The sequence below is a fragment of the Bison bison genome, unplaced genomic scaffold (assembly GCF_000754665.1).
Source record: "Bison bison bison isolate TAMUID 2011002044 unplaced genomic scaffold, Bison_UMD1.0 scf7180017864472, whole genome shotgun sequence".
NCBI classification, from domain to species: Eukaryota; Metazoa; Chordata; class Mammalia; order Artiodactyla; family Bovidae; genus Bison; species Bison bison.
In genome coordinates, this window is record NW_011495033.1 from 5,869,947 (window position 1) to 5,892,498 (window position 22,552).

The 22,552-nt window shown below is 35.5% G+C and overlaps 1 protein-coding gene across 1 annotated transcript in view; it reads left to right on the top strand.

Moving 5' to 3' along the window:
- Positions 1-17,443, top strand: part of SUZ12 (SUZ12 polycomb repressive complex 2 subunit) — a 65,158-nt gene extending 47,715 nt beyond the window's left edge. Inside the window, exons 11-19 of the mRNA XM_010861697.1 lie at positions 164-257; positions 4,426-4,531; positions 8,168-8,345; positions 10,833-10,924; positions 11,140-11,283; positions 11,755-11,912; positions 12,287-12,485; positions 12,957-13,036; positions 14,873-17,443. Of these exons, the coding sequence (XP_010859999.1) occupies positions 164-257; positions 4,426-4,531; positions 8,168-8,345; positions 10,833-10,924; positions 11,140-11,283; positions 11,755-11,912; positions 12,287-12,485; positions 12,957-13,036; positions 14,873-15,218 (1,397 nt within the window). The 3' untranslated portion in view covers positions 15,219-17,443. The remainder of the gene's footprint in view (positions 1-163; positions 258-4,425; positions 4,532-8,167; positions 8,346-10,832; positions 10,925-11,139; positions 11,284-11,754; positions 11,913-12,286; positions 12,486-12,956; positions 13,037-14,872) is intronic.
- The last annotated feature ends 5,109 nt before the right edge of the window (positions 17,444-22,552 follow it).

Sequence of the window (22,552 nt, forward strand, 5' to 3'; positions counted from 1 at the left end):
TAAGGTAAAAACATAAAATTGAAGGGTGTAAGTCTGGGTATTATATTACAACTTCCTATACCTCATTTGGGATAGATTATATGCTATGTGAAGGGTCCAAATGTCATAAATATGGTGTATTTGCTTGAATATTTGATTCATGAGTAATGTTTGTCAAATTCAGATGTCAACGAAGAACTTCCAGCTAGAAGAAAACGAAATCGTGAAGATGGGGAAAAAACGTTTGTTGCACAAATGACAGTATTTGATAAAAACAGGTAATGTTGATGGACAGGCAAGGCTCCCATGTTTTAGGAATGTTTTTATTTTGAAGCAGAATATAGTGGTGATACTGTTTCTTTGCCTTCTCTTTATTCTTATGGATTGAAAAACAAATCGCAAATACTAAACTTTTCTCTTTATCACGTAGAAAGCAATAAACACTGATGAGTTGTTTGAATGTTCAGTTAAGATTGTTTATTCAGCAAGTATTTTCTGTGTCTCCTTCTTTGTTAGATACTGTTTTCACCCATGAGGCAGCAAAACCCCTGCCCTCATGGAGCTTAAATTCTAGTAGAGGAAACAGGTACTACTCCCCAAAATTATATTAGCTAATGTACTTAGTGAGAATGCTGTGAAGAAAAATAAGAGAATAAATGGTTGTTTTATAGAGAAAGCCTCTGGGAGAAGGTCATATTTGAGCAGAGACCTGAATGAAGTGGGCTTCATGCAAATATTGAGATTATATATTTACCTGAGTTAAGGAAGAAAATTGTGTGTTATCATCATTGTGTGGCTCTGTGTGCATTTGACACATGGTAGGAAGGAACACTTGGATTTATAATCATTTCTGCAGTTTTCACTTGGGAATTAAGCACCTTAGTGCCAGTATAGAACCTCTGGGAAGCGAATGCAGTATTCTTTTTTTGGTACAATTAGAGGATGAAACCTGTAATATGCCATGATTTCTTGTCCTGAGGTGCTCACCGGTAGTGAACACATTTCACTGTCAGTCAGGGATAGGAGAAAGCCAAGCCAACTAGTGCATTTCTCCTGCTCTTTAAAAAGTAGATGATTGCCTTGATAGAATCCACTGACTAGCCACCAGGGTAAAGAAAGGTTCGGGGCTTTTAATGGGAAAGCAAAGGTGATTAGGAATAGTGCCATTGATTTTGCTATACCATATTGTCTTTGAATCTGTCACTTACTGTCAGCGACATTGTTTTCTTTCAAGTCAGAAATTTGAAAGGGGTTATGTCTGTGGGAAAAGCAATTAGGATGTCGTACACTGGACTTCATCAATGTTAGTAAATGTTCTATTTTAGGCAGTGTAGGAGGAGAGGTACATTATATTCTTTTAAAAATTCTTTCTACCTTAAATATGTTAACATATTCCTTGTGTATTTAAAAACAACTGCCTTTTTAAAAGTTTTATTTTTAATTGAAAGATAATAGCTTTAAAATATTGTATTGGTTTCCACCATACATCAACACGAATCAGCTACAGGTATACATATAAAAACTGCTTTTAAAAAAGTACCAAGAGGAAATCATAAAATAATTTTCTCCCAACTTAAATTTTGGAAATTTTAAAACTTAAAAAAGTTGAAGGAAAAATGCAGGTAGTTAATACCCATGTATCCTTCACCTAGATTCATAATTTGTTGACATTTTACAACATGTGCTTTATTCATGAGTATTTTTGTGATAAACCATTTGAGGGTTAGATCATGGACACTTGATTCCGTTTCTTATTCCTAAACTTACCCCAGATCTCCTGAGAGCAAGGACATTAACCTCCATAACCACAATACATCTACCATATGCAGAAAAGCTAACATGAGACAAAAATACAGTGCTGTCTCCCCAGTTGCCTCAGTAATGTACTTTTCTGCTCCCTCCTCGCCATAGTCAAGGATTGTGATCTGTAGCTAGTTGTCCATTGTTGTATATATTCAGTCTCCTTCAATTTGGAATAGTTTTCCGGTCCCCACCTCCCGCTTTCCTTCCTTCTGTGACACTTTAAATACAGGCCTGTAGTTTTGCAGAATGTATTCCATTTTGGACTTTTGTGATTGTTTCATGTTTAGATTCAGGTTAAACATTTTGGGTAGGAACACTAATTGATGATGTGTTCTTTGTGCATGTCCCAGACACAGCTTGGTTTGATCATTTGGTTAAAGTGGTGGTCATATTTCTCCATTGTAACGGTATCAAGTATGGATTAATGAATTCCACTTTTATTCAGTCTGTTTTAATCTATTTCTGTTGCTATTTTAATGTTCAGATTGTCCTAAATTTGCTCAGGAGGAGCTCTGGAGCTCCAAGCAGGTTCCTAAGTCTCTTTGACTTATTTTTATTCATTTATTTCCTTGTTTTCTGGAGTATTCTAGCTATTCCAGGCTTTACATTCTCCTTTTCCTACCTCTGCTCTGGAATTGGGTCTTTCTTAAGAGTCATGGTTCCTGTTAATAGAGGAAAAGTATTTGCCAGCCAAGATCTGGGGATTAGATGTTTAAAAATTTGTTTTATAATTTCTGAGAAGTTAAAGTCTCCTTAAAGAGTAAAAATCAAAAGCCATATCGAAAAATATGAATATGGAGCAAAATAAAAAACTTCTTTTAAAAAATGGGCTTCCCTGGTGGCTTAGAGGGTAAAGCGTCCGCCTGTAATGCGGGAGACCTGGGTTCAATCCCTGAGTCGGGAAGATCCCCTGGAGAAGGAAATGGCAACCCACTCCAGTACTCTTGCCTGGAAAATCCCATTGACAGAGGAGACTGGGAGACTGGGAGACTGCAGTACATGGGGTCGCAAAGAGTCGGACACGACTGAGCGACTTCACTTTCCTTTCCTTTTGAAAACAAAAACACCATTGTAAGCCAAGTTGAAATAAAAATGACAAGTCAGAAGAAAATTAATTTGAATTCACAATATGTAGATATCAATGGATACCTCATTCCTCTAATACATACAGATCATATTAAGTAAAAAGGAAAACACAACAGACGAATAGAATGAGGAAGGGATATCATGAAAATATAAGAAAAGAAAATATATATGGTTTTTAAACAACTAAAAGGTAAAACATCTGAATATAAAAATGCATTGAGATGTCATTTTTTTCACTTACCAGTTTGACAGGTATCAAAAAACTTGGTAAAGTACCATTGATGAGGCTGTGGGGGAAAAGGGACTCTTCATACATTACAGATAGGAGAGTAAATTGGATTGTAGCCATCAAAATGTACAGCCATAAAACAGAATGCTATGTAGCCATGTAAATGTGTGAGGAGAGCTCCTTTCCATTTTAGAAGAATATTAATATCTATTCAAACTAATAAAATCAACTTTAAAAAATATTAAGCTGATATATTGAAGTAGAAAAAATTCAAGTAGCACAACATAAAGACAAAAATTCTTAAGTTCTTGAAATCATTTGCTATTAAGAATCAGACTTTAGAGACAAGCTATCTGTATTGTATTGCTAGCTCTGGCTACTCACTGTGTCACCTTAAAGCAAGTTATTTAACCCTGTCTATGCCCCCGTTTCCTCTTCTGAACAGTAAAGTAATAGCATCTACTTCATAGAGTTGTTGGGAAAATTAAATGAACCATGTAAATAAAGTCTTTAAAATAGGGCCTGGCACATAGTAAGCACTCAATAAATGTCAGCTAATATCACCTGAGAGGATTTCTCTAAGACTGATGAGATGCCAGATTCTTGATATATAGTTAACTATTGGATATGGTTGGAGAATGGTATTTAGGTTAGTAGTGTTACCAGTGTTTAATGGTATGGAAAAAATAAAAAACTATATATACACACACAAATATGTACACACACATTAAAACTGTACTGTGAGTATGGGTTTAATTTAATTGATTCTTTGATTCAACCAGTATTCCACATATTCATTCACCTGTGAAATGTTTATTGAGCACCTATATGTGCCAGGTGCCCCCTTAGGGTCTTATAATTATCTGATTTGTCATTATAATCATCAGTTTGCTGAGTCAAGAATTCTAGTTCAAGTATTTACAATAATTAAAGATAGCAGACGTAATTCTTAGTGGCTCCCTAAGGCAAGTATTAAAACACTGTTGTTATTTCATTTCTAAAAGTATAAAGCCTGCACACATGCTTTATACTTAATATTTAAAACTTACTAAGTTTTAAGACCGTAAGCATATTATACTTTAAATGTTTTAAGTTATATCTGAGTAGCTACAGTAATGAAGTAATTCTCTAGTAATAGTTATTAGTACAAATCATTTAAAAAAATTTTTGGCCAGGAATGGAGTGTAGGTATATTTTTAAATCTTGTTGGGAATGTAAGCTAGTTTATAAATTTAATAATTGCTTTTGAATATAAATCTAAAGATGTAGAATTTGTGTACTTACAATAATACTCAGGTTACTTTAAAGTGTATGTGTTTGTCTAACAGGCGCTTACAGCTTTTAGATGGGGAATATGAAGTAGCCATGCAGGAAATGGAAGAATGTCCAATAAGCAAGAAAAGAGCAACATGGGAGACTATTCTTGATGGGAAGGTATGGACTACTCAGAAGACTGAGCACGTTATAGTTACAAACTCCCATTTCTGATTGATGTTTTCTTCCCCGAATGGAAATTCATGTTGAAAGGAATTCATATTGGAAGGAAGAGTCCTTTTTTTTAATACCTTGAAAAACACAAATCAAAATTATCTAGTCAGAGTATTTAATGGAAGGCATCATCCTTGGAGCCAGACCACCAGGTTCAAATCTCCACTTGTAGTTATGTGGCATCTGGCAAGTTACTTAATCCTTGTGTCTCAGTTTTCTCATCTGTTAAGCAAGGCATAGAATTGATGGATTAAATGAAATAATTAATGAAAGATGCTTAGCACCGTGCCTGGCATAAAATAAGTGCTCAATAAATGTTGACTGATATTTTAAATCCATTCATAGTAACAGCAGGTAACATCTGACCAATAATAAACTTATCAGGAAATCTTTAAATCTTAGATGAAACAGGCTTAAAATAACTTTTAAGAGACTTAAAAATAGGCATACATACATTTCTTGGATAGGCAGACAATAGAACCAGTGTCATTTGTTTCTAAATATATTAGATCAGTGTAGCAGCACAAGCAAAATCCTGAAAGGATTTTTTTTTCCTTAAGCCTTAAAATTAGTCTAAAGTTAACCTAAAACAGTGTGTAATAGTACTACGGAAAATCATGGGAAAGTTTTTTGAGAACCTTTACTTTCCAGATAACAATAAAATAACTTAAATTTATGGTGCAAGTATAGGAATAGACAAGCACATCACTGAAGCATAGTGCTGAAATAGTTTTGAGTTTAACCTGTGATAAAATTGGTGTTAGATCTGTGTGGGAAAGATAAACCGTTTATTATCTATGTGACAGAATTACTCTCTAGCCATCTGGAAATAAATTTAGACCTAATAAATTCCAGAAGGCTCATAAATGTAAATGTAAAAATTAACACTGCATAGCTTCAGAAAAAAGACAGATGAATATTAATATAATCTTGCTATGAGAAAAGCCCTTCTAGGTATGATACAAAAGCTAGAAATCATAAAAACGACTAATTAAAACGAGTCGTTTCTATACTTTAAAAATCTAAAGTTAAAACCAAATGATGGACTGGGGCAAATATTTGTAACATACAAAAGGCTAATATGAATATGCAATTAATAAAAAGCAGTCTAATTAGGAGACATGGATAAAGAACAGTCTGACAGCTCAACAGATACAGATGACTAGTAAACTTTATTTTTTATTTTTATTTTTTGATTTTTTTAATTTTATTTTATTTTTAAACTTTATTAGTTTTGCTAGTAAACTTTTTAAAAAGATACTCAACTTTACTAGTATTCAGAGACATGCAAACAAAATCAGAGATTACTAGCTTTTGATTACTAGTTTGACAACAGTTAAAAGAAGTTGACAGTTTCTAGTTGGAGATGTGGGGACATATATTCTTAAAGAATGCTTTAAGTTAAGAATAAGTTGATATAACTTTACTGGAGGGGAGACTGACAATATAAATGAAAGTTTTAATTGTGTATATAGTCATTAACAATTTGATATAACAGTTTATATTTTACAATTTTGTCACAAGGTAGTACCTAGATAACTGAAAAGATCTAGGTAACAAGTCTTGCCTGAAATTTTTAAATAGTGAAAAATTGGAAACACCTTAACTCTTAGAATGATAGCCATTAAAAAGGGTAATATTTTGACAAGATTTCCATGATACTCAATTTTTACATAATAACACAACCACCTTTTCTAAAATTAAGCATAATAGTGGTTACCTTCAGGTGATGGGATTTTAAATAACTTATTTATATGTATCTATAGTGCTTGAATTTTCTGCAGGTATTTGTTACTTTTATGTTTTAAATTTTTTAAAGTCTAAATTTATCCTTGAGAAAATAGGATTATTGTGTATGAGTTTTGAGGTTTTTCCAAGAAATTGAGACAATATTAAATTTCTTTTTTAAAGTTTAAATTTCTTCATGAGAAAATAGAATTATTATATATGAGTTTATACTCATTATAAGACTTTATACACATGCTGCAGTCCATGGGGTTGCAAAGAGTCGGACACGACTGAGCAACTGAATTGAACTGATACATGAGCTTGGGGGTTTTCCCAAGAAATTGAGGTATCCTTTTAAGTCAGGTCATATAGATTTGCTTCTTTTTGACAGTTCTATGTTATTCTTTTAAGTAAATGTCCCATAAGTTGCTAAACTAATGTCACTTAAGTTGATAATTTATTTTAATTTTTTTTACATTTTAACAAATGTTGTGAGTATACTTGTACTCACTTGTACATGTATCTTTTTGCATTGCAAGTATTTTTACAAGATAAATTCCTAGATACGGACTCACTCTGTCAGAATTGGTTTATATGATTACCCTTTCACGTCACTACAGTCTAAAATTATAGTTTTAAAGGATTATTTGTAATAAAGATGTAGAAGGAGGTTAGACTTGTGTGGCAGTAAAATAGGAAATCATTGAAGATTTCTATAAAAAGGAATAACATGAAAGCATCTTTGACAGAAATTACTTGGTCTCCTGAATATGGATTGAGAAGTAAAAATTAGAAGCAGAGCAGCTGAGATACTGCTCTCTAGTAATAAGATACTGTAGTAAGAATCTGTACATGGTAATTATATGAGAATAGCAAGAATAGGTTTCAAATGTAATTGTGAAATTTTTAGTTTAGGGTTACTGCTGCTGCTGCTAAGTTGCTTCAGTCGTGTCCGACTCTGTGCGACCCCATAGACGGCAGCCCACCAGGCTCCCCTGTCCCTGGGATTCTCCAGGCAAGAACACTGGAGTGGGTTGCCATTTCCTTCTCCTTTAGGGCCACTAGTAGAATGATAATGCTTGGGACAAAAATAAGTGTACTTGAGAGGAAAAGATAATAGATTCATGTCTAAACATATTTTAGTTCAGGATGACCTGGATATCCAAGTGACAATGTTTAGAGCTCTAAGTGTAAAGAAGGGAGAAGCAATTTGGGAATAATCTAATAGGTAAATCCTTGAGGATGGGTGAGAGATTGGGGCTTGTGGCTAAATGTTGACTAGGAACTAATTAAGGAGACCAAGGGAAGAGTGGTTTTGTAAGTGATTAAAAGTGGAGGAGGAAAGCCTCAGTGTCCTAAAATTCAGAGTGAGAACCAAGGGCAGTCGTTGTGAAGCTGAGAAATCAAAAATTATTCATTGCTAAAACCATTCAATTCAGTCAGAAGTAATTGGTCATCTTTAGAGAAGTTGCAAACTGGCAGGCTTTGGGTACCATAGTTTTTTTTTTTTTAATTTGTTAGTTACCAGCAAATAAAAATGGGAGTATTTTTCATATGAACTTAAAAAAAAAGTCTGAAAATCTGGCTGTATTGGGCCAGTGTTTGTATGGGGAACCAGTGTAGCAATTGCCAGTCTGAGCCCTCTAGTACTATATACAGTCTTTACTGCGCCATACATTTACTTTATTTTCCTGGCTATCCATGTAGGCATTTGGGGGTTTTTAAAGGAAAAATCTGTTGATTGAAGTCAGTTCTACATTAATATGTCATAATAAGTATTTTTTTTTTACTCCTACAATTTCTTTCAATTCAGTTTTTGGGATCTTCACTGTTGTCATGTTTTTTCTTTTTTAGAGACTGCCTCCATTTGAAACATTTTCTCAGGGACCTACATTGCAGTTCACTCTTCGTTGGACAGGAGAGACCAATGATAAATCTACAGCTCCTATAGCCAAACCTCTTGCCACTAGAAATTCAGAGAGTCTTCATCAAGAAAATAAGCCTGGTTCAGTAAAACCTACTCAAACTATTGGTATGAAAACTTTGCTGTCAAAATAATGCTTTGCAGAGTTAGGACTTAGGTTTTAGATTAATTTGTCTTTTGCTCCAGTAATCTTCGGAAATATTATTTGACTTACTAGACACATTATGAGTAAATTACGATTCTCCTAAAGTTTTGTGATGAAGTGCTGATCAACAGTACTTTATTCACTAGATGTATGTGGGAATTTTGGAGATTTTTTAATTTTAGAATCATGGTATAATATATATTATATATGCCATATATTACATAATATCTTCAAATGAGGTCTCAGTTCAGTCACTCAGTCGTGTCCGACTCTGCGACCCTATGAATTGCAGCACGCCAGGCCTCCCTGTCCGTCACCAACTCCCAGAGTTCACCCAAACTCATGTCCATTGAGTCGGTGATGCCATCTAGCCATCTCATCCTCTGTCATCCCCTTTTCCTCCTGCCCCCAATCCCTCCCAGCATCAGAGTCTTTTCCAATGAGTCAGCTCTTCGCATGAGGTGGCCAAAGGATTGGAGTTTCAGCTTTAGCATCATTCCTTCCAAAGAACACCCAGGACTGATCTCCTTTAGAAGGGACTGGTTGGATCTCCTTGCAGTCCAAGGGACTCTCAAGAGTCTTCTCCAACACCACAGTTCAAAAGCATCAATTCTTCGGCGCTCAGCTTTCTTCACAGTCCAACTCTCACATCATGGCCTTGACTAGACGGACCTTTGTTGGCAAAGTAACGTCTCTGCTTTTGAATATGCTATCTAGGTTGATCATAGCTTTCCTTCCAAGGAGTAAGCGTCTTTTAATTTCATGGCTGCAGTCACCATCTGCAGTGATTTTGGAGCTCCAAAAAATAAAGTCTGACACTGTTTCCCCATCTGTTTCCCATGAAGTGATGGGACCAGATGCCATGATCTTCATTTTCTGAATGTTGAGCTCTAAGCCAACTTTTTCACTCTCCACTTTCACTTTCATCAAAAGGCTTTTTAGTTCCTCGTCACTTTCTGCCATAAGGGTGGTGTCATCTACCTATCTGAGGTTATTGATATTTCTCCTGGCAATCTTGATTCCAGCTTGTGCTTCTTCCAGCCCAGCGTTTCTCATGATGTACTGTGCATAGAAGTTAAGTAAGGTGACAATACACAGCCTTGACGTACTCCTTTTCCTATTTGGAACCAGTCTGTTGTTCATGTCCAGTTATAAACTTGCTTCCTGACCTGCATATAGGTTTCTCAAGAGGCAGGTCAGGTGGTCTGGTATTCCCATCTCTTTCAGAATTTTCCACAGTTTATTGTGATCCACACAGTCAAAGGCTTTGTCATAGTCTATAGATAGCTATATGTCAATTTAGGATAAGTTTTTCCATTAAATAAATTTGTCCCAAACTCATGAGAAAATGATTGGTTTTCAGAGCTTTGTAGTTTTGAATTGCAGCTATAAAGGGCTTTGGAACAATGTGCTTTTTCAAATTTACATAAAAATTTGTTTATATTATGGAACTGACTTAACCATTTAAGAATATTTGAACAATTTGGGGGCTGGAAGAGGATTATTATAACCTGAATTTTATCAGGTTAAATTTTGTAGTAAATTTTTAAGAGGAGAAACATTTACAAATTGTAGCAGTTAGCTCTGTTGGGTTAAGGCCCATGTTGCAGTATTCTTTCATTTTTTATCTGCCTGATAAGAACACTGTCCTTGACCTGAGGGTATCCATGTGTTTTATCTAAGACTGTTTAAGAAGGCAGAAGGGAGCTGTCTTTGACATATACCACTCAAGTCCATCCATTAGCTGTGTGCAAGTCAACTGTAGTTAGAGTCAGTTTTAGGAGATGTAAGAAATGACCCCTGTCAGGGGAAAGATTTCCCAAGGAAATTGTAGTCTGGGCACTTCTCAAAGTGTTCTGTGGCCAAATACTAGTAAAAGAGTTTTCAGGAAACTGAGTAGAAAAGATTTTTACAAAGTTTTACATAGGAAATGATTACTTATGTCAGGAGAAATACAAATTTTCATTTTTAAGTCAGTAAAATAATACACCAAAATTGTTAATGATGATGTTTTGGATTTGGAATGATATTATTACAATCATTTTCATTTAATTTGTTAAACCAATATTGAGTGGATGTCTGCTCACTGTTGTGCACTGGAAATACAGAGACCAAGCAAAACCTTACTTTGACCTCAAAGTGCTTAAAGCATTACAGTGACTACGTATAATACTTGGGGTTATTTTTTAAATGTTTTAGAACATGATAGGTGTCCTAATATTTTAGGACATTTTAAAGGGGAAAAAAGAATGGACCTACCAGTAAAGACCTTAGTATCTGGTTAGGTTGCTGATAAAGGGATTGTTCCCCTGAAATCACTTGAGGGTGAAAACATTGTATTCAATGCCACAAGAAGAATTTTGTGAAACCTTTATTGTTTAATTATGTTCACAACAGATGATATTTCACTTTTTAGAAGCAAGTATTTTCATTAAAGTGTATGTTTTCAGCTGTTAAAGAATCATTGACTACAGATCTGCAAACAAGAAAAGAAAAAGATACTTCAAATGAAAACCGACAAAAATTAAGAATATTTTATCAGGTAAACATAGCTGACCCTTCTTTTAAGTAATCATGAGATACTTTTGTTTTGCACGTTCTATCTGAAATATTCTGACATAAATAAATAGAATGCCTCTGACTTGATTTTCCTTTTATATTATTTTAACTATGTTTAAAGTTGATATTGAAACAAAATATCTTGAGATATGTAAGTTGGAGATTTGCTGTTCTTTTTGTCTTTTGTTATCTTTAAAGTTCCTTTATAACAACAATACGAGACAACAAACTGAAGCAAGAGATGACCTACATTGCCCTTGGTGCACCCTGAACTGCCGCAAACTTTATAGCTTACTTAAACATCTTAAACTTTGCCATAGCAGATTTATCTTCAATTATGTTGTAAGTAGTTTTTCATTTTTTCTTACTATTATACATTATGATAAAATTTGGCTTTCAGAAATTGTACTTTGTGCAGGATGCCAAAGTTTCCACGTTGAATGGATTGTTTATGGATGAATTACGGTGAATGACTCAGTGTTTGTGTATATTTGCACGGTGCACCTCTAATGACTCACATAATCCTCACCCCAGCTCTTTGAATTAAGTGGTAATTTCCTTATCCTTGCTCAGACAAGAAATAATTTGTACCGTTACCAAGCCAATAAATGGCACAGCCAGGATTTTAACATGGATCTTTTTGACTCCAGATCTTCTGGCCCCCTGTTCACCATGCTGGTATGCCTGGCTTATTTTAGTTTTCAAAACATTTAAGAACCCACAAGTACGTTTTAATTAAGTTGGAGGAATAGGTATTTAAGATAGGATAATTAATATTTTATTTTTCTGATCACCTTGCCATTTTTGTTACAGTATCATCCAAAAGGTGCTAGGATAGATGTTTCTATCAACGAGTGTTATGATGGCTCCTATGCAGGAAATCCTCAGGATATTCATCGCCAGCCCGGATTTGCTTTTAGTCGCAATGGACCAGTAAAGAGAACACCTATCACACACATTCTTGTGTGCAGGTAGGTAAAAAGGGCATGTGGCAAAAGTTTATTTTCTGACTTTATTGATGTTTGAGGAATAAGGGAAGCCATTCAAAACTACTGTTTAGGTGGCAGTTCTTATTTCAGTATTAAATAAGTCTCTGGGGTCGCATACTGCTTTATAACTCTCCCTGGCTCCTGTTTCTACAGCAGTTTTCTCACTTCCTCCTCACAGCTTTTTCCTGTGTTAATGTGGCTACTGCTGTAGTGGTTATAGGGAGATTGAAGTGTCTCCCAGTAGAAGTTTCTGTGTGCATGCCTAGGTGGAAACCTCTGTAAGAAAGGAATGTACTCTGAGTAGTGTGAGCCCTCTCTGTGTTACTTAATATTACATCAAGATTTCTTTTCATTAGGCCAAAAAGAACAAAAGCAAGTATGTCTGAATTTCTTGAATCCGAAGATGGAGAAGTGGAACAGCAGCGAACATACAGTAGTGGACACAACCGCCTCTATTTCCATAGTGATACTTGTTTACCTCTCCGTCCACAAGAAATGGAAGTAGATAGTGAAGATGAAAAAGACCCCGAATGGCTAAGAGAAAAAACCATTACTGTAATTATTACTGTTCTGTTGCTCTTACCATCATCATCGTTATCGTTATCGACAATGATTTTACAATTTTATGATGAAATGATTTTGTTTGAAAACTAATAACTTTAATATGAATTAAATTTTTGATTTAATGTTAAGGAGCATTTTTCTAAATTAAGGAATTCAGGAATCTACAATTTTTGTAATTGTGTCATTTTAATAGTTACCAACTAAAGGAAATACGGGTTTTCTTCTTGTGATTTTGTGTGTTTTCATTTTATTTAAAGGCAACTATTTTCATAGTAAGGATTTCCCTTTTAAAATTACCACTTAAATGGATGTTGGAAACATCTGCTTTGCTATATAAATAAGTTGTGGTATTTTTAGTTACAAAAAATTCTGTTTTTAACATTCTCACAATTTTTTCTTAGAAATACCAATTATATTTATTCTGCATCTAATAAATTTTTTTCCCCTCTTTTTTTCTAAAAGCAAATTGAGGAATTTTCTGATGTTAATGAAGGAGAGAAAGAAGTGATGAAACTATGGAATCTCCATGTCATGAAGCATGGGTAGGGTGTTTCTAGATTTAAATATTCCATTTCCTTCATGTTCTTTTTGTTGCTTCACATTCTGTAAATCTGTGTTAGGATCTTACTTAAAATTTAGGTATAATTTGTCCTAAATATCCTAATTCAGGTATTAGAAAAATATGGTTACCTTCAAAGAATGTTTTAAGTAAGGTGCTAGCTCCATCTAACAGCAGGTTTTTAGTTAATGTTTTTTTAATAACCCAGCTTTTATTCCTTTTATTGCTAGGGAATACATAAATAATACACCGTGTGCTACACACCTGGAAATCCTGAAAACCACTAACACAATTATTAACAAAATTTTTAACTGCTTTATTATTCAGAGTAAAATATAAACAGTCAGCATTTCTTACTACCATTTCATAAAGCTGAGGGTAGAACAATCCTAATTTCTCGTGCCTTTGGGGCTGTAGCATTGTTTTTCCTGTACATCTGCTTCCCTATGTGAACTATTTACCTGTCAGTACATAGATTCTTCTCTACCTTCGTTAGTATTAGACCCTCAAATAAGGCTTTCTTTTATAGCACATGGATCTAAGGTTTTTTCCTTTAAAGGTTAAATGAAATGGGAAGAGGCGTTTTATTTTCTTTATTCTTGGGGAATGGAGGACGTAAGTGTTTTAAGTTCTAGTTCAGATGACTGGGTGCATCGCTTATAGCCTTTTTTTTTTTGTAAACTGCCTTGAGCTAAGAATAGTCTTCACATTTTTAGTGGGTTGTAAAAAAAATTAAAGAGGAAGACAATAGAGATTACATATGGCTTGCTAATTCGTTTCAGTCGTGTCCAACTCTTTGTGACTCTATGGACTGTAGCCCACCAGGCTCCTCTGTCCATGGGATTCTCCAGGCAAGAATACTGGTGTGGGTTGCCATGTCCTCCTCCAGGGGATCTTTCCAACCTAAGGATCAAACTCGCGTCTCTTACGTCTCCTGCGTTGGCAGGAGGTCTTTATTTACCACTAGCACCATCTGGAAAGCCCACATATGGCTTGCAAAGCCTAAAATACTTACTGTTTAGCCTTTTACAGAAAATGTTTGCTTCATCCCTGGTCTAGTCATTAAAACTCAGTTATGAGTAAATATGTATGTGGAGGCTTGGCTGAAATCTCTTTCTCCTTTTGTCCTGATATGCCAGTTTCAAGATAGAATTTTAGTCAAATTACTTAATTGAGTTATATTTTAATTCCTGATCCAAATCTGTCAGCATAAGAACTACTAGGTTCACTATAAACTGGCATTACAAAGTGGCAGGTAGTTGGTAAACTATTTGTATTTTTTCAGATCTGTAATCAGGCTTTTACATTTTACAGATTGTTTTGAGTCTCAGTGGGTAATTGAACATCCATCTCCTATTTGGTTTAATTTGGTTCTCTCAAATTTTATTCCTTGTCTTCCACCAAAACAGTCATACTATACCACAATTGTTGTGACATGTTCATTTTTTCAAAAGTTTACCATTAACTGAAAGTGTGTAGAAACACTGCTTGTGAAATAGGAAACTGAGAGAATAGTGTTACACAGTTAATGAAAGTGGAGTGGCAAGAGAAAATATTTTACACTTTTAACTGCTAACTTCCTAATTTCATTAGGAAAAACAGAAATGACATCTGTTTAAGCTCTGGTTAAATTAAACCTCTTTAAATTTCTAACATGGTAAGTTTATTCAGGTGATCGAATCTCAGATTCACTATAGTTTTACTAGTTAAATCATCACTTACCTAGGTATAGTCTTATTATCTTGTAATAGTTATCATTGTGGCCTTTTACAGAAATACTTTGTATTGTTGTTGATGTGTTTGTGTTTTTATTAAATAGGTTTATTGCTGACAATCAAATGAATCATGCCTGTATGCTGTTTGTAGAAAACTATGGACAGAAAATAATTAAGAAGAATTTATGTCGAAACTTCATGCTTCATCTAGTCAGCATGCATGACTTTAATCTTATTAGCATAATGTCAATAGATAAAGCTGTTACCAAGCTCCGTGAAATGCAACAAAAATTAGAAAAAGGAGAATCTGCTTCCCCTGCAAATGAAGAAGTCACTGAAGAACAAAATGGGACAGCAAATGGATTTAGTGAAATTAACTCAAAAGAGAAAGCTTTGGAAACAGATGGTGTCTCAGGGGTTTCAAAACAGAGCAAAAAACAAAAACTCTGAAAAGGCTTAACCCCCACATTATGGACAAACACTGAAATTTCATTCTAGGGAATTCAGCCTCTAGGAAGGGTTCTGTTTTTGTTTTTAATCATAGGTTCCAAACAGGCACTGTCAGATGAAGTAAATGATTTCAACAAGGATATTTTTAATCAGGGTTCTACTTCACTTCAGTATGCAGCATTACCCGCATATCAGTTTTTTTGATGTCATTAAAATATTCTCAAGTTCAAGCATGAAAAGCAATACCTTAAAGTATTTTTAACTTCAACAATTGTCTTATGAAATATACTGAATTGATAATCTAGAAATTATTTCATATTTATAATGTGTTGGGGTTTTTTTTTTTTTGGCATTTGTGACTGGCTGTTTTTCTACTTTGTAATTGTGAGACATTTTCTTGGGGAGGGGAAATTAGAATGTGATTCCTTTTTTTAGAAACTGAATATTTTTGTGAAATTATGTTGCAGTACTGTTTGCAATCAGACCTTAATCCTTGACTTTGAAATCATTTATCAATTTGGAATGCAAAAGTACAACATAAGGTATTTTACATTATGTGAGTTCATTTTACAATTTAAAAATAGCACTTCTTCATCTTAGGCCTGTTTGAGAACATGTTAATTTTTCACATTGTCAGTGAAATGTCAGTGTTGGCTTCTAAGGTCACTGACCATCCATTTGTTTTTATGTGGACAATTTTAGTGCATTGCTCACCCAGTATATTTTTTTAAACTTGAACATTTTGCTGTTTTTTTTTCTTCTTTCCCAATTAGGTAATCACATGGAAGATTCAGCTGTTCACATCTGTTCATTAGGATTGTAAACCAAGGGAAGAACGAGTTTAAGATTTTTAAGATGCCACTTTTGAGGGAGGAAATGTTCTATAAAAATGAACCAGAAAATGATGTAACATTTTTTTTTCTTTGCAAGGATGTCTTCGTAATGTATTTCATGATTAGAATATCCAATGCAGATAAGCTGACTTGAATCGTTGTGAGCAGTTTTGCCCTGTGTTATATGTGTCTCATGCACATATTTACAGTTGGATTTTCTCCAACAGAAAGTGGTTTCACTACTGGCACATTAACAAGCACCAATAGATTTTTAGTCCAACTCCAAGCACTGTGGTTGAGTAACATCACCTCAATTTTTTATTATCCTTAAAGATAATTGCATTTTCATATTCTTTATTTATAAAGGATCAATGCTGCTGTAAATACAGGTATTTTTAATTTTTTTAATTTCATTCCACCACCATCAGATGCAGTTCCCTATTTTGTTTAATGAAGGGATATATAAGCTTTCTAATGGTGTCTTCAGAAATTTATAAAATGTAAATACTGATTTGATTGGTCTTTAAGATGTGTTTAACTGTGAGGCTATTTAACTGATAGTGTGGATGTGATTTGTCATCCAGTATTAAGTTCCTAGTCATTGATTTTTTTTGTGTTAAAAAAAAATAGGAAAGAGGGAAACTGCAGCTTTCATTACAGACTCCTTGATTGGTAAGCTCTCCAAATGATGAGTTACAGTAAACTCTGATTATGCCTCTGCATAGTGGATTTCGAGCATTTCTCTCGGGCTTTAATTTGCTAAAGCTGTGCACATATGTAAAAAAAAAAAATAGATTATTTTAGGGGAGATGTAGGTGTAGAATTATTGCTTATGTCATTTCTTAAGCAGTTATGCTCTTAATGCTTAAAAGAAGGCTAGCATTGTTTGCACAAAAAGTTGGTGATTCCCTCCCCCAAATAGTAATGAAATTACTTCTGTTGAGTAAACTTTTTATGTCATCTTATAATAAAAGCTGAAAAAATCCCTTTGTTTCTATTTATAAAAAAAAGCTTTTCTATATGTACCCTTGATAAGAGATTTTGAAGAAATCATGTAAGATGATAAAGCATTTGAATGGTACAGTAGATGTAAAAAAAAAATTCAGTTTAAAAGAACGTTTGTTTTTACATTAAATGTTTATTTGAAATCAAATGATTTTGTACATAAAGTTCAATAATATAAAAGCTGCATTCTGTTTTGTTTTTTATATTATGAATTGTTAATACACGCACAAAAAGTTTGGCTTGGCTAAGATAGGAAATATCCAAAAAAATATATCCATTGGAACAAATAAGTTGAGAAAAATTAATGTGAAATCCTGCTTTCGGTTCTAATAATAGCAGTTGCAACTAGTGTGTCATACTGTCACATAAAAAATATTTTAAAATTGATAGTCTAGGGTAATGTCAATATTAATTGCCCTAATGCTGATTCACCTTTGGTTTTTTCAATTTTCTTTTGAATGAAAAAGGATTTATGTTGGCTTTCAAAAAGCCATATAGTGAGACACAAATAATAAAACAATTTTGTAATAAAATACTATATTCTGTGAGGTCAGTAGTTGAAATTAATTTAGAAGAATTGAGGAAAATGTTACCGAAGTGTTGACAGTTCCACTGTGCTTGCTTTATTTACAAGAAATAGCTTGCCTGTACACATGTGTATTCTTTGAGCTGAGCGCCCCTCTGGTTCCAAAGCTCACTCTGTTTCTTTAAGCACCTGCTTCCTTTTCATTAGACTGCTGAGTCAGTCTCACTAGCCTTAGTAGTGACTCATGGTCTTCATTGGTGTTCAGATAATTGTTACATAAACTGAAGGCCTTATATGCCATGCTAACTAAGCATTTGGATTTCAGGCAGTAAGAAGTATTTGGAGATTTACTGTACAGACGTGACACAAACCAGTCTGTGTCATAGGTGAGCTGTGGCTCTAAGAATCTGGGAGGGAAGAAGCTCTCCACAGGGAGAAGCACAGGGATGCTGCAGGAGTCCTCCAGGTGAGATACCCAAGTAAATAACAGAATTCTGCCCATTGTGAAGTAAGTGCCCAAGAAGTAACCATGGTGTTTCAGTGTGCAGAAATGAACTAATCAGCAGTGACAACGCCAAGGGAAGAAGAGTTTCATAAAGGAAGCCGTCCTGTAACAGAAAATGAGTTTAAAACAGCAACTTTAAGGGTTAAATAACAGAAAACAGGTTTGAGGAGTTTACTATTAAACTTCTCCGACTCATTTTCCATTTATTATTATGAATACGTGGGAAATAGGGCCATCGAAAGAGGGAAACAGGCAGAGATTGGGGAGAGTGGATAGGAAGGTTGAGCCTGCAGACTATGGAAGACACAGAGGACACCAAAGATACACATTGCCAGAAAAGGAAAGAATGAGATCAAGAACACAGGTGGATTCAGCTTGCTAAAGATGAAAGAGTGCTGATAATACTGTTGGGTAAAAAATGGAGAAGTGGGTACTCATGACATTTCTGGTGGGGAAATAAGCTAGTACAACCTCTACAGAGTAATTTGGTACTTACCATTAAAATCATAATGCATTTAACCTTTGCCCCAACAATTTTATCTTCAGGAATTTAATCCAACATAAACTGGGGCACATGTAAATTGACAAACTGACCACTGTTGAGCAGATTAGAAAGGTACAGAGAAGTTTCTAGAATACTTCCATTTTTAACAAGATTTGAAAAGAATATGTGCCCATATTTGCTTGGGTGAAGAATATGACTAAATGGATACACAAAAGCAACTGCTGTCAGAAAAGATGTCTGGGCGAAAGGATAGGAAGGAGGCTGTTGCTGTGCAGTTTTTAAATCTAAATGTACTGCCTGTTTTCCGTAGTTCTTACATTTTAAAAAGCTGAAAAAGAGGGATGGTTTCTCACTGGGAACCAGGTATAATGGATAAGTTGTTAACAAGGATTTGGAACACAGTCAATTGGTATTAAGTCAAACAGGTGCTGTAAAAAATAGTCTGAAAGCTGTATTTATTTTTTTGTTAATCTAAATAGTATGTCACTCCAAGGAAAGCAGAGATACATGTTTTATTAACTATACCAGTACCATATTAAATGGATCATTGATGGTTCCCAGTTGTTGACTGTATAGATCACAACAAACTGGAAAATTCTTAAAGAGACAGGAATACCAGAGAAATCTGTATGCAGGTCAAGAAGCAACAGTTAGAACTGGACATGGAACAACAGACTGGTTCCAAATGGGGAAAGGAGTACATCAAGGCTGTATACTGTCACCCTGCTTATTTAACTTATATGCAGAGTACATCATGCAAAATGCCGGGCTGGATGAAGCACAGGCTGGAATCAAGATTGCAAGGAGAAATATCAGTAACCTCAGACGACAATAACCTATATCAATAACCTACGCAGATGACACTGGCAGAAAGCGAAGAATTACTAAAGTGCCTCTTGATGCAAGTGAAAGAGGGGAGTGAAAAAGTTGGCTTAAAGCTCAACATTCAGAAAACGAAGATCATGGCATCTGGTCCCATCCTTTCGTGGGAAATAGATGGGGAAACAGTGGAAACAGTGTCAGACTTTATTTTGGGGGGCTCCAAAATCACTGCAGATGGTGACTGCAGCCATAAAAGACACTTGCTCCTTGGAAGAAAAGTTACGACCAACTAGACAGCATATTAAAAAGCAGAGACATTACTTTCCCGACAAAAGGTCCATCTAGTCAAAGCTATGGTTTTTCCAGTAGTCCTGTACAGATGTGAGAGTTGAACTATAAAGAAAACTGAGAGCCGAAGAATTGATGGTTTTGAACTGTGGTGTTGAAGACTCTTGAGAGTCCCTTGGACAGCAAGGAGATCCAACCAGTCAATCCTAAAGGAAATCAGTCCTGAATATTCACTAGAAGGACTGATGCTGAAGCTGAAACTCCAATACTTTGGCCACCTGATGCAAAGAACTGACTGGAAAAGACCCTGATTCTGGGAAAGATTGAAGGCAGGAGAAGAAGGGAACAACAGAGGATGAAATGGTTGGATGGCATCACCAACGTGATGGACATGGGTTTGAGTAAACTCTGGGAATTGGTAATGGACAGGGAAGCCGGTGTGCTGCAGTCCATGGGGTCACAAAAAGTCGGACACAACTGAGCGACTGAACTGAACTGAGTTGTTGACAGCATAAAAACCATACTTTTCCTGCCTGATTGGAATTCACTATCTTTCCAGTCTTCACCTCTCAGTATGCAATCTCCCCTCCAACCAGGTAGGGTACCAGAGTACAGCATGGTACACACCATGCACCCTGTTCTCCATACACAGTCTACCATCCAATTTCTGGAGCACCTTCTGTTTCTATGTACTATTTGTACAAGTGTAAGTGGTTTTTATACAGAGGTAAAAATTCACTCAAGTATATTCTTAGACAAACATAAGATTGTTACTTAAATGTCACATGGATGAATCACATTATAAAGCTGCTTTTAGAGAACAGGGTGTATATCTCCCAAACTACTGTATTTAATCGGTTGTCTTTTCCCATTTCTGACTACCATCCTATCCACCCACATGGCAGAACTTAACCAGTGGCCACCTACAGGTACACCATCTCCTGGAATCCTATTTCTGTCCATGCTACTCCATCCCTTTTCAGAGCCCTAATAGCTTCTACCTCTTTGGTAGCACACTCCCACTCCAGCCGTTCAGTCATTCATCTGTACACATGTGCCGGGACTTATCCCAAGTACTGGGAATGAGCTGAGTAAGACTCATGTTTCAAGGATTCTCCCAGTTCTCACGGATCAAAACTAAGGTCACTTCTTTTTCCTAAACAACCACGCACCTCTTCGCTAGACTTACTGCTCATTACTCCAGAGAAGCGGTGAAGCTACACAGGTCACAGAATGAAAGCTTTTTCTATTTTGAGACAAACCTATGAATCACCTAGAACAAGGACCTAGAATGTAACTTAACTCCCTTATTCACTAATTCAACTAAGATTTTCTTCTGAGTGGATTCTGTCCAAATGATCCCTATTTCTCTTATTTGGGGAAAGCGGGGAGCTGGCTCTTCTGTGAGGCCCTGAAGGGAAAGGACCACAGTTGCCATGCCATTAATTAGGCTCACGGAGCCTTATTTATTCCTTAGATACTTCCTGGGCACCTATAATGAATGGCCTTTGCCTTAGTTAAGTGTGAGGATACAAAGATGAAGAAGCCAGACATTGTTCTTGTCCTCGTGAATCTTGAATTCCAGAGAGGGTGACATTCGTTAATGTTTTAGTAAGCCAGGTTAGTAAGCTAAACGTCTCATCTCAAACTGGTGCCCCAGGGACACAGGGCAGTGTGGACACAGAGGAGCGTGGCAGAAGAACTGAGAGTCCACAGGCCTAGATTTGAATGCCAACTCCAGGGCCTTTGCAGCTCCAAAACTCAGTTACTTGACAACACTGAGTTTGTTTCTTCAACTGTAAAATGGGATCAAAATCCCTCCTTCAATAGGCTGGGAGGTGGGAGGGAGGGATTCAAGAGAGAGGGGACATATGTATACCCACGGCTGATTCACGTTAATATATGGCAGAAACCAACACAAACTTGGAAAGCAATTATCCTCCAATTAAAAATACATTTAAAAAATAACAACTATAGCAATAGACCCACCCCCCCCCCCCTCCGCCCCCGGCCTCACAAAAAAAAAGTAGCCTCCTTCAACACGGGATCTAGACAGTAACCTGCTCTTGGTTAACATCACTATTTCCTTCCCTACAACCTTACAGTTTTGTCAACTTCAATCCTCAGCTCCCACGGCTGAGGAAAAATCACACGCTTGCTCCTTCTTCCACAAGCTATATATTTTAAGACCCTAGAGAAGTCTTCTGAGATTACATTAACAAAGTCTTAATTTTCTACAGAACTGCAAGCTTTCTAACACTGCCTTAGGTAAGACTAATGAATAGAAGTGACAGAAAGGTCACTTCATTTGATCAACAATAAATTCCATGAAAGAAAGTCTTTTGTGAGAGATTAGTTTTATTTTGCCGAATACTGTTTTTGTCTTTTAAGAAGAAAAGTACTGTTCTTAGTTCAGAAGTACTTATCAGATACCCACATATCAGGAAATGTTGGGTAGGAAGTACATCCCAGACTTTTGGATTTCATAGACCTCTAATATATATTCAAAAAATTTTTGGCATTTTGTCAGGATTTACAAACAAACCCAGCAAACCTGACATCTACTGTCACTTTAATTTTACAGAAGGACACAGTATAAAAAGAGCAAGAAACTTAAATTTCAGAATAAAGGATAGTCTTCCAAAGAGAACAAATTTAGATTTACCAAAAAAAAATCACCGAGACTGGACTTTTAGTTACTTTGGAGTGGTTACTCCCAAATCTGCCTTCATAATAATAATTTCATTTCGTAAAAAATGTGAGCTCCACTAATACCAATTGAATCAGAATTTCTGCTATTTTTAAAAGCTCTCCAGGAAATTCTAATGTGAGGCCAGGGTTGAGAATAAC